The 12,099-nt window shown below is 44.3% G+C and overlaps 1 protein-coding gene across 14 annotated transcripts in view; it reads right to left on the reverse strand.

The window, feature by feature from the left end:
• LOC131409410 (HAUS augmin-like complex subunit 3) overlaps positions 1 to 12,099 on the reverse strand; it is a 186,069-nt gene that overhangs the window by 141,730 nt on the left and 32,240 nt on the right. For 11 of the 14 annotated variants that reach the window (XM_058546562.1, XM_058546567.1, XM_058546565.1 and 8 more), the window contains 5 exons: positions 8,519 to 8,631; positions 5,809 to 5,966; positions 3,005 to 3,073; positions 1,557 to 1,617; positions 739 to 809 (listed from right to left, as the gene is read on the reverse strand). In XM_058546562.1, the coding sequence (XP_058402545.1) occupies positions 739 to 809; positions 1,557 to 1,617; positions 3,005 to 3,073; positions 5,809 to 5,966; positions 8,519 to 8,631 (472 nt within the window). The remainder of the gene's footprint in view (positions 1 to 738; positions 810 to 1,556; positions 1,618 to 3,004; positions 3,074 to 5,808; positions 5,967 to 8,518; positions 8,632 to 12,099) is intronic. The other 3 variants (XM_058546563.1, XM_058546560.1, XM_058546561.1) reach the window with 2 other exon arrangements.

Raw genomic sequence — 12,099 nt, forward strand, 5'->3', positions numbered from 1 at the left:
GCACCAAGTGACACGGTGACATTGATGAAGCTGAGATACAGAGGCTGAGTAAAAGAGGTCAGGCACTACTATTAACTTACAGTTCAAAAGGAGAGTTAAACTATATTGTTTAGGTGTTGAAGTGGGAAAACTGTAAAGAAAAGCAATGTAACGAGGACAAAAGTCAGAATGGGGGTTACTTTTGGCAGCAGGAAGGGGGTTCTGATAGGAAAAGGGCACACGGGGCTTCTGGAACTCTATGCTTTGAGCTAGGTGATGGTTATACCAAAGTTTCCTTTAAAATAACTTATTTAGAACATTTTAACGCATGTTTTCATGCATCTTTACACATCCCTCTGCATTTTTCATTTTTCGCAGTTGGAAAGTTTTGTTTTTACTATTTTAAAGAATCCAAGAAACCCATGAATTCCCCTCACCAAACCACAGGGGGCAATGTCTTTGCAAGAAGAACCTAACTTTTGAGAAGGACACTGAGGACCCATTAAACCATGCACACACCTACATAGGGGGAACAACCAGATGTAATGCTTGTTTAATCCTTTCAACGCGTGGTACTCAGGAGTCAGAGACAGGAGGAACAGTGGCAGCATCAGTCTAGGGCAAACAAGGAAGGGAAGAAAGGGAAGTCACTCTAGAACTACCACTGGAAGAACTCAGGGAGGCCTTTTCCGACCTTTACACCCCACCCCATGCTAGGAGAGAGCTAACAAGTACAAATGGTCTGAAATAATAACATACCCCAAGAAGTGCTGAAGTCCTCTCCATTTCTTCTTTGTTCACCTGAATGTTGTGGCTTTCCATTACTGTGACTCAAAAAAACAAAGCAGATAATATTTGCACTGCATCAATGAATCATTTCTGTGAAAGACTCAAGTGCAAGGAGTGAGCCTCACTCCCTGATAAGGACAATAGTGACAGCACCTACTGCGTGCTGACCTCAGTAAAGTGACCATTGGGGCCAGTATTTGAGCCCAGCAATGGTGGCAGTAGGCGTGGGGACGAGCACTGGCCAGCCACACTCTGGATGGAGAGTTGCCCCCCACCAGCTCGGCTGCAGAGCGCTGGGCAAGGCTCTGCTCTCCTAGGGACCCAGCAGGACCTGGGAAGAGTTGGGGAGAGGGGGATACAGAGGTGAAGGCAGAAGAAAGCCCTGCAATAGTTCTTCTAGAGGGTTGTCACAAAGTGGGGAAGGTTAAAGGACAGCATGCCAGGACTGGAACAACATCCAGACAGGCCTCCTCCCCCACACTGCTGCTCTCAGGAGCCTAGGAGTCAGGCCAGCGGTCACCCCTCGGCCAGGGCACTCGGCAGAACCAGATAGTACAGAGGGATCCCATATGACCGAAATGTCAGAACCTTCCAGTCCTTCTAGACCAAGAGGTGATACGGTCCAACCCCTTTGGCTATAGAAAGGGAAAATAAAGGGCTTGCTACCTCTTCAGTGCCCACATGATACACTACCTACCCATAAATAAGTTAGGAGAGAAACAGTCATTCCCAACAATGTAAAGAATTCTCTAGAAAGATGACTGTACATCATCTTTATGGTACCTTACCTGCCAAAATTGGTATCAGAGGAAGCTCCAAAATACAAAAAAGTTGCCATAAACCATAAATCTGTTTCATAGGAAGAAATGATATCAATGTTACTTTTAAATTATTACTTCTATTCGCATTTTGCTGAAAAGCCTACTTAATTTCCTTGAGCTAGAATTATGGCAACTCCTATAGTGGACATGGTTGGTTTCCTACCCAATAGCTACTCCTCTGCTCCGTCCTCCTTCCTAATAAAACTCCTATTTCCTTCAAGTATCCAATTTTATTACCAAGATCTGTTGGTAATATTTAGAAATATCAGGTAGGACAAGCCCCACTCCCAATATTCTTTAATCTTTCTCACTTTTAAGTGTGATTTAGGTATTTGTAGACTTTTAGTCTTCCATTTTAATTTCAGAATAGGTTTACTGAATTCCCAAAAATTTAATTAGAATTTTCATTGATTCTGCATTGACTTCATAGAGTAATGTAGGAAGAACTAAAATATTTATAATATTAGGTCACCTCCTCCAGGAGCATTAAACATCTCTCCATTTATTCAGAGCATCTTCCACGCTCTTTATCAGAGTTTCCTGCTGACATCTGCGAGAATCCTCAGCCTCATCTGTTCTTCCATTGTTCCCTCATGCTCTCAGCCTGCCCCTCCAGAGCCATTCTCTGCCCTGCTCTTCACCCCCGAGGAAGGGTGGATGCCCTCCAGTCCACATCACCTGGGCTCCTTCTCTGCTCTCAGGATGGTTTTGCCCATTTGGGGCTGGTAGAAGGAGAGAGAAGTGGGTTTCCTCTCTCCCACCCAGCCCCTGCCCACCAGCCCACAGTGTACTGCTGGCTGTGGTCCTCCACCTGCAGCCACAGCTTCTGGCACCTGGCTCCTGACCAGCAGCCCCCTGCCAGGCCACTGCTCTCCCAGGGTCCTGGTAATAGCTTGCCCTTCAAGCCCAGAGGTTGAACAGCTTCCAGCCAGTACCTACCCTTGGAGGCTTCTCCATCCCCTGCTGGCTCCCTTACCCCTGTTCTTGCCTCAGTACACAGTGCCTTCATTCAACTCTGCTCGATTGTTCCTTTGAATGCCCTCTGCTTCCCAATGAGACTCTGACTGAGCGGAGCTGTGTCCATTTCACTATTAAGTAAAACAAACTCTTGGCTTTTATGTTAACTGCAGCATTAGAAACGTTCCAATTGAATTGGAGGCTTTTCAAAAATGTTGCAATTGTTTTCAGCCTACAGAAAACATTTTTACAACCTCAGGTTTTATCATCTGGACCTACCCTTTTACGAGTGATGCGTTAAGTTAACTTGGTCTTAGAACTCAATGTTTTGTTTCCTACACATTCAAAGACACTGTGAGTATTGCTTCCTGTGAGTATGGATGTGAATGAAAGACAGCTCTGTGACAAACAGTGAGCAAGAGTGTCTGCTAACCGGAAGTTATAATAAAATGCCTTGCCTTCAACTGAGAACAAAGGCCCATCGTAAGTCTGTAGAGTATCCTCAGGTTCGCACATACATTCTGATTCTTTAAAAGATCAAAAGAATTAAAAATTAGGCAAACTTGGTGGCAATGTTTGTTACAATCTAGGAAGGGACACAACTCACAAAAATATTTACTAGCTACATCGCACAAGTCTTTCCATGGCGGATATGATGCATCTGGTGGCATCACAATCACCTCAAGTAGATGAATTTCCATGGTACAGAATATACTTCTTATCGTGCAAATGCAAGCTACCCGTCACCTGACACTTTCTCTCCCACCCAATTTTTCCTCATTTTACAGGAAATGAACCACAAAGACGCGAAATGCCCAAAGTGCAAAGACTACACGGTGGTAGAGACAGGAAGACGTGGACCTGACCTCTCTACTCCCACAGCCTCCACCAACTACAAGCAAGTTGAGGAGACACACCACCACATTCCACACTCTCTGTCCATCCTCGCCCTAGATGACACACACACAGGCCCTGGAAGTGGACAAACAGGGTGTGTGTTCAACTGATAAATAGGGCAACAGGATGAGCCACAGCCCCCAACACTCAGTCTACTTCTCCCTCCACTGACCCAGGGCCCCAGCTTCTCCCACTGAACACCTTGCTCTGCTGAATGACCCTCCAGACTCTAGGCCGGTCAGACTCAGCTTTTTTGCTGAAGGCCTCAAGTTAAGAGGAACATTCCCCACAATGAGCCAATGGCAGGCTGCACATACCCTGGCATTTGTTTTTTAGTCATTCCTGGTCTTGGCTCTTCTGTGAATGACTAGTCGGAAGGCACTGTGAGCACATCCATGTAAATTTCTCGGCTGCCATCTGACAGCAGCAACACTGCTGCCTGAATGAGCTTTCTAAATGACAAAGCTGACCGTGCGACTCCCACTTTAAACAGTTGTCCAACTCCAAAGCTTCCCTAGGACAAGATCAGGCTTGTCAGCGGGCTCACAGACCCTTCGTGGCACAGCCCCTGCTGCGTCTCTTCTTCCTTCCCCACAGTCATCTTCCTTTTCACCATATGAGGTCTTGCTGCTTCCCCCATAGGAGTCACATTCTCCTACAATTCCTTACTGTTTCCATGCTGCTCCCTCTACCCAGAATACCCTTTCATTTTCCTGGACAATTCATACCAGCTTTTCAAAGAAGCACAGCTGGCAGATCCTGTAGATTAGTGGGCCCAACTTCCATCTCCCACCCGCTCCTGCACTGCATGCCTCCACAAGAGAGACATTTCTGACTAATAAGACACAAGCAGAAGTTCACCCGAGGCTGCCTCTTTGATGCCTGGAGCGTGGACGAGGGCCCTGGGATGAAGCTTCAGAGGAACCGTAAGGCAATGGCACTCACGGAGTGGCTGAGTGGAAGAGTCCAACAGCACTGTGAGCAGTTGCTCCAGCCAGGATGAGGGCCACCAGGTTCTCATCAGGGACAAACACATCCTGTGTAGCTGGTGTTTTGTTCCTTGCAGCCACTCCCATCCCTAACCCATACACTTGTATATTAGAAAGAAAGTGGACTTTAGAGTCAGAAATACAAAGTTTGAACCATGGCCTGGACCTTGGTTTTCTCATCTGTAGACTGGGGCTGATGATACTGAGGTGGACAACTCCTTCTTTCAGTAATATCTCAGCTTCCGTTTGGGGAAGTTCCCTCCCAAAAGCATGGAATCTGGGCAGGACTTCTAATCTCCATGTCCTACCCTCCTTGCCAAGGGCAGACATGTGACACAGTGAGGGAAACAAGATACTTGAAGTGCTAGAACTTTGAATCTTGAAAAAAGTGACACACAGATCAAAAGGTCATGGCTCACTGCTGGCCCCAGGCCTGTGGGCTCCTGCTCCCTGGGTCTCCAGAGCCGCCAGGCTGCTGACTTCCCAAGGCCTGGTTCTGCTTCTCCTCTGAGTCTGTGAGCTGCCCCATATTTCTCTGACAAAGCTCTTTTTAAACTAAGTGAGAGCAAGTTTCTGTACTTTCAACCCCAAGCCCTTGACACAGTACCCTCCCTCACAGAAGGTCTGTAGGATAAAGAGCAGGACGAGAACATCCCCCAGCTCAGCGCGACACATTGGGCAGGCTCCCACAGCCACCTGTTCCTCTGCGCCCTTAGTGCCCCCTCAGCACTCTGTGTGTTCTTCTACTTGTGCTTTTAACATGTAGCTGTTAATTTACAACTAGGAAGCCTGAACAGAGTGGCCCGATGTGGCCCACACTGCTCCCACTGGGACGCCTCCTCTGGGGCCTGCCATGGAACCATGTCAAGTCTCCCTCTCACCAGGCTCCAGGCAGGGTTCCAAAGCTGCGAGCACCCCTGCTGCTCCAGACAGTGGTTCTTAACAATCAGGGGCAACTCCAGAAGGGGGCTCGGAGACACATACCTGGAGCAGCTTCTATAATTCTCCCCATGTGGACTGAGGAGTGGCCCAGGCTCTCTGCCACGGCAGCCACATCACCAGCACTAAGAATTTATAAACAAGCAGCTCTCTGCTCACGGAGCAGGCAACTTTCTGACACCAGCGAATCCACTTAGAAGGATCACACCGTGAATGGGATTTCCCAGGAACAGTTGCACGAAGGAACAGAAATCACCCATCCTTATTCGATATCCTCCACCAGAAATGTCAGGGTAAAAAGCATTTGTGCTGAATAAGTAAAAATGAATGTCGGCAATGTTCTTTTACTATTGGACTATCTACGAAGTAGAAAAAGTTTCTAGAGAAAAATTACGGTTGTATTAAGGTTGATAAAACCTTATCTTAAAATAACTCACCACAATATTTCTTGAGGAATTTCCATATGTGCTGCTCACTTTAACTGTGACGGAGTTTTCAAAGTATTTTGCCACTAAATCTTCAAAAGAGGGCGCAGTATCACTAGGATCTATAAGCCATGCAGCAATTCTGGGATCTAGCCCTACAAAATCAGCAACTAAAGAGAAAAAGGTCCTTTAATCATTCTAAGAAAAATGAATAATTGTACTTTTCCCTGCTTTTCCAAGGTTCTCAAGGTTCAAATTAATAATAATAGCATCACCATCCCCTCAAATTACACAGCTAAGTATCAAAGGGATGCTCCGTCATTCCTAAAGAATTTCGAATCTTTGATAAGAGCAGCTTCCACAAACCCTGGTCTCACACGGCTAATCTCCACGGGGAATCAATCCCAAACAGCCGAAAAGGGATGGAGACTCCAAACTAACTTGGAATTTGGATCTCTCAAAAATGTTAAAAGAGGGGCCAGCCCGGTGGCGCAAGCGGTTAAGTGCGCACGTTCCGCTGCGGCGGCCCGGGGTTCGCTGGTTCGGATCCCGGGTGCGCACCGACGCACCGCTTGTTAAGCCATGCTGTGGCGGCATCCCATATAAAGTAGAGGAAGATGGGCATGGATGTTAGCCCAGGGCCAGTCTTCCTCAGCAAAAAGAGGAGGATTGGCATTGGATGTTAGCTCAGGGCTGGTCCTCCTCACAAAAAAAAAAAAAAAAAATGTTAAAAGAGATTGAAGTCAGAATCCTCAGCCACACTTCTTGCCTCCTCTTTCCCATCTTTCTCTCCCCCCTCCCTGCTCCGGAGGCTCTCACTGCCCCAGGCACCTCTCCCTCATTCAGCTTTTCAATCACATATGTCAACAAATCCACTCTTTCCAAGGCCATCTCTCCTCCAGCCTCTCGCTGGGCTGCCTTCCCAGGCCACACTTGACCCTACATCGCATCAGGACGTTCAGGAACCTAAGTCTCACGAGCAGAAGGAAGAGTGATGAGAAGCTGCCTGAGCAGATGGCATCCTCGTCACTGAGCTCTCGGGAGGCTGGGCAATATGTGTGAGGGCAAAGATGCTTGACGTTTGGGGCATTTACCCTGATGTCAGGAAAACCTTGTGAGCAAGACAACTAGATGTGTTGCATCATGATGTGTGAAAAGAACCAGGGCGCCAGACCACCCTGTGAGCCAGGGAGGTCATTTTGCCCCTTAAGTGTTAATTTTCTCATCTGAAAACTGAGAGAAAAGATCACTGTAAGTATCTGTGAGACATATGTGAAGGTGCTTTTTAAAAAATAAAAATGATATTCGCTAAATAGATAAATTTTAGTATCAGAGTATTTTAAACATGGAGGGGGAGTTATAAAGGATAACGGGGGGTTGATAAATTAAGAGAGAAATTTGAATCCTAAGTGATTGTTTTCTCAAGTTACTCTAACATTTTGAATTGTGCTATAAAAAAATAAGGAGTTTGCCTTTAAACAAAACTGTAGTCTTAGATCACATCACACTAAAAATTATATTTTTTGGTATCTTTAGATTATACTAGTCTAAGAGGTATGTTTACTAATGCAGTCATATCATGACCTTTTGTTTGATGACTAGGAAGTCTCTTATGTTGATAGATTTGGAATTTTGGGTGACAGAAGGACACCATGCCACTTAGTACCAGGGTTAGGATTATGAACTACACTTGCCTTCCCAAAATCTAGTCTGAATTTGATCAAGCCTCTGAATCTAACTGCCAATTTACAAAAAATAGAAGAGAGAGAAGTATACGTTAAGTGGCAAGAAGGGGATACGATCCACAAATTCCAAACTGTGGGAAATCCTATAGGACAAACAACCTGGTTTTATCAACAATGACAATATAATTGCAAGGACATAAAACAGAGGGAGATAGAACATAAAGATTAAAAGAGACTTAAGAAATGTATCAGGGCCGGCCCCGTGGCTTAGCAGTTAAGTGCGCGCGCTCCGCTGCTGGCGGCCCAGGTTCGGATCCCGGGCGCGCACCGAAGCACCGTTTCTCTGGCCATGCTGAGGCCGCGTCCCACGTACAGCAACTAGAAGGATGTGCAACTATGATGTACAACTATCTACTGGGGCTTTGGGGGAAAAAAATAAAGAAAGAAATGTATCAAACCTACCCCAGGTATGGGATAACCCTAACCCTTGTCTGAATGCCAATTCAAACAAACTGTAAAAAACAAAATTTAAATACAATTGGGGAAGGGCAAACACTGTATATCTAATAATATTAAAAGATTATTGCTAATTTTGGGGGGAGATGATGATAGTATCATCTTAAAAATGAAATTCTCATATTTTAGTCATATAATTGAAATATTTACAGATTAATGATATGATGCTTGGGATTTGCTACAAAATAATCCAGGGGTGGGGGTTTGGAAATGTGGGGAGTTACAGAGAAAAAAAGACTAGACATAAATTGATAATTGTTGAAACTGAGTGATGGGTACTGTGTTGTGTTTTCCAACACCACCTCTGACACCACATGTGTGGGTTTTCCACACCACTGTCTCCAGTTCTCTGCAGACACCAGAAGGATGTCCAACAACACAATTCAATTCTGACGCTAACTACCTGAAGTTACAGCAGACACTGTAGGTTAAGGGCTCAGCCCCACAAGACTGTCCCCGCTTCAGGAACCAGACCCAAGTCCTGGGCCTCCTGTACTTCCAGCCGACCAGCTATAACTTACCATGCTTCCAACTGCCATCATCACCAAAAAACTGCAGCACGGTTCTCACAAAATCCTTCGCATTAAAACAAATAACAGGACATTTACATTTCAGTGTTTGAAACAGCACGTTCCTAGAAGATGAAAAGAAATTCACTGATTTAGACATTAATTTAGGACTTTTCACCTTGGAAAAAATTGCTACTCCACTAACAGCTATCACTTATACAGTACTATGTTGCAGACATTCTTCTTCTAAGAGCTTTACATAGATTAACGCAAAAATCCTATGAAGTAGGCATTACTTATTATCCACATTTTACAGATGATGAAGCTGAGACACAGAGAGGCTAAGTAATGAACCCAAGGTCACACAGCTGTTCAGAGCCAATCCCCGGGCAAAGCCCCATTACCTACAGACTAAGACTCAAATTCCTGAACAGAGCATACACATTCTGGACTCTTTACAGACAGCCCCAACACAACTCTCCAGCCTGCTCTCTCAGCACTCCCTCCAAACATTCTACCCTTGGCTCACATTGAATACTCTTTCTTCTATCACCAGACTGTGCAACATCCCCTCACACTCCAGAGCCACTACAACTGCTGTATTCTTGCCTAATATTCTCCTCCCACAATTCAAGCAAACTGCTCAAGTGCTGTTTTCAGGAGGGTCGGCCTGGATGGGGCAGGGAGTTGCCCCTCTGCTATGCTCCTTCTATACGCTTTCCCGTCCACACACCTGCTACAGCCGAGACCACATTTGCTGTAGAGTAATTTACTTTGAACGTTTGCTCTCCCCATTACATCATGATCCTTGAATATGGGATTCATGAGTTAACATTTATTGAACACTCACCATTAGCAGATACCACGCTAAACACTTCACAAGGATTATTGCATTGAAACCTCATCACAATCCTCTTAGGCAGGCACTAGATCCACTTTACAGATAAGGAAATTGAGCCTCGGAGAAGTTAAACAATTTTCCCAGTGTTACACAACTGGTAAGTAGCAAAGCTGAGGTCTGAGACCCTATCTCGCTGCTGCCAAGGCCCAAGCTATAAATCTCCTATTATGGTAATGGTTTATTAATACATTAATGAGGGTCTTTGGATATGGCCAAGGAAGAAAGAAACCAGAAGCCCAATTAGCTCTGCACACTGAGTCAACATATAGTTAGATTTTGCTTGGCTTGCTCCACAGACAGACACTTTTAGGCTTTTTGCATTTTCTTGTTTGATTTCAGCTTGGTGTCCCTTGAAGAGAGAGGCAAGGATGCTAGGGAGGGCAAAATGTCAACAGTACAGCTTCAGGTCTTGGCTCTACCGGACTTAGGAGGGGGTGTACAGGAGGAGGGAAAGGGAAGAGGGGGTGCAAGTTTATGACAGAGAACTGGAGACAACTGGAGCTTCCTTCCACTTCGATGCTTTTGTATGCTGGAAACATGGGAGTCCTTAATGAGGTCATCTAATAACTACAATATCTCCCACTAACAAGAGATGCAGGCTAGTTGTTTCTATCTTGATAAGACAAACAACAAAAAGAACATCTTGTAAGATAGTGGTTAAAACACAATGTGCTTTCTAAGTCAGTTATATAAGTTGATTATGTCACAATTACAAAACAAAAAGGCAGCTATAATATAAAAAAGCTAGACTTGAGTATAAAAAGAGGAGGCTTGTGGGGTTTGCTGGGTGGCGCAGTGGTTAAGAGCGCACACTCTGCTTCGGTGGCCAGGGTTTGCAGTTCGGATCCCAGGCGTGCACCGACGCACTGCTTGTCAAGCCATGCTGTGGAGGTGTCCCATATAAAGTAGAGGAAGATGGGCACGGATGTTAGCCCAGGGCCAATCTTCCTCAGCAAAAAAAAGAGGAGGATTGGCATCGGCTGTTAGCTCAGGGCTGATCTTTCTCACAAAAAAAAAAAAAAAAAAAAGGAGGCTTGTGTTGAAATCTCAAAGATGACCTATGACTACCTCTCTGAGTCTCAGTTTCCTCAACTATAAAATGGAATTAAAAAGATCTAACATACAGTTAATGCTAAGAAGAGAGAGCATGTATGTGACAAAACCTTGCATGGGTGTTTCATAAATGTTGCTAAATATGTTTTGTGCAAAAAAATTATTTATGTGTGTATTAATTTAAATGTGATTTATTTAAGTTCACTTTGAATCTCAAAGACACCATCATAGAATTGGGATTATTACTTCCAATTTCATGGTACTTGAGTCAATGTCTTCAACTAATTGTCCTGGAACTTATAAAAATTAAACCTCAATACTCATTCATTGAATAATAATATTGATAAATATTTATTAAGCACACACTCTGTGGCATTGTTCTTGGCTGTAGAGACATAAAAATGAACAAAACATAAAAATTCCTGCCTCCGGAGAGCTTAGGGGTAGATGCACAATAAACAAAACAAACAGGTAAGAGACAGAGAATGACAATGGTGGTATTTTAGAGAACTATGGAGAAGGGAAGGGAGGTAGGGAATGTGTGTGCTATTGGAGTGGGGGTACTATTTTATATAGGGTGGTCAGGCAAGGCCTTGTCTGATCTGATAACACTTATGTAAGGACTTGAAGCCTAGTTGATAAAGGAAAGTTCTCTACAGAAAATTTTAGCCAATAAATGTGGAAAAAACAATAGAGTTAGAAAAATCACCATCTTCAAGCCACAATTAAAAGGTGATTCCAATGACCCTCAATGACAAACAAAACCACAAGGGAAAGTTTGTTGGGGAAGTTTACAAAGGAGGGATCACACTGACACCACCTGATCCACGGCTCTATCTCAGCATCATGGTATTGGGACAACAAAATTGCATTGCAAAGGGTAGCCAGATAGAAAACAGGACACCCAGTTAAACTTGAAATTCAGAAAAACAGTGAGTATTTTTTAGAGATGGATGTTTTTAGTGTAAGGATGTTCCATGCAAAATTTGGGATATACTTATACTAAAAAAGTAGTTGTTTATCTGAAATTCAAATTTAGCATCATGTATTTTTATTTACTAAATCTGGCCACCCAACTGTAACCCAGATGATTTGAAGAAGCACATGGCACCACCGAGGGAAATTTTCTTGTGAAAAAAGTTAGATGTGAATAATCAAGCTTGTAGAACTAAACTCCAGTTCACAGAAAATATGGAGGAAAGGAAAACCAGTTAAAGAATCCCACAATGAAGAAACAGGCAAGTCCAGGAGGTGGAATGGTCTGTAAGATGGGGTGAGGGGTCAGAGGATGCTCTTATTAGAAGAGGCGGAAGAGACATGACCTCCAAATGTCACGTGTGGACCTTGTTGGTCCTGATCCCAATAGAACAAGTGTAGAAGGACATTTTTGAAGCAATCAGGTAACTTTAAATTTGGACTGGGTATTAAATTTGTTAGTTTTGAGAATGGCACTGTGGCTATGTAAAAACAACAAAAAGCCCATGTCTTTTAGAGCTGCATCCTGAGACATGTGAGGTAAGATGACATGTCTGGGGTTTTCCTTAACCCCAGCTCCCTACACTTCCCTTCAAAAAGGGACACATAAAGGAAGTATGGAAAAACCTTTGATAACTGGTCCGGCTGGATGTGTACATGCGGC

This window comes from Diceros bicornis, chromosome 8 (genome assembly GCF_020826845.1).
Source record: "Diceros bicornis minor isolate mBicDic1 chromosome 8, mDicBic1.mat.cur, whole genome shotgun sequence".
Taxonomy (NCBI): domain Eukaryota; kingdom Metazoa; phylum Chordata; class Mammalia; order Perissodactyla; family Rhinocerotidae; genus Diceros; species Diceros bicornis.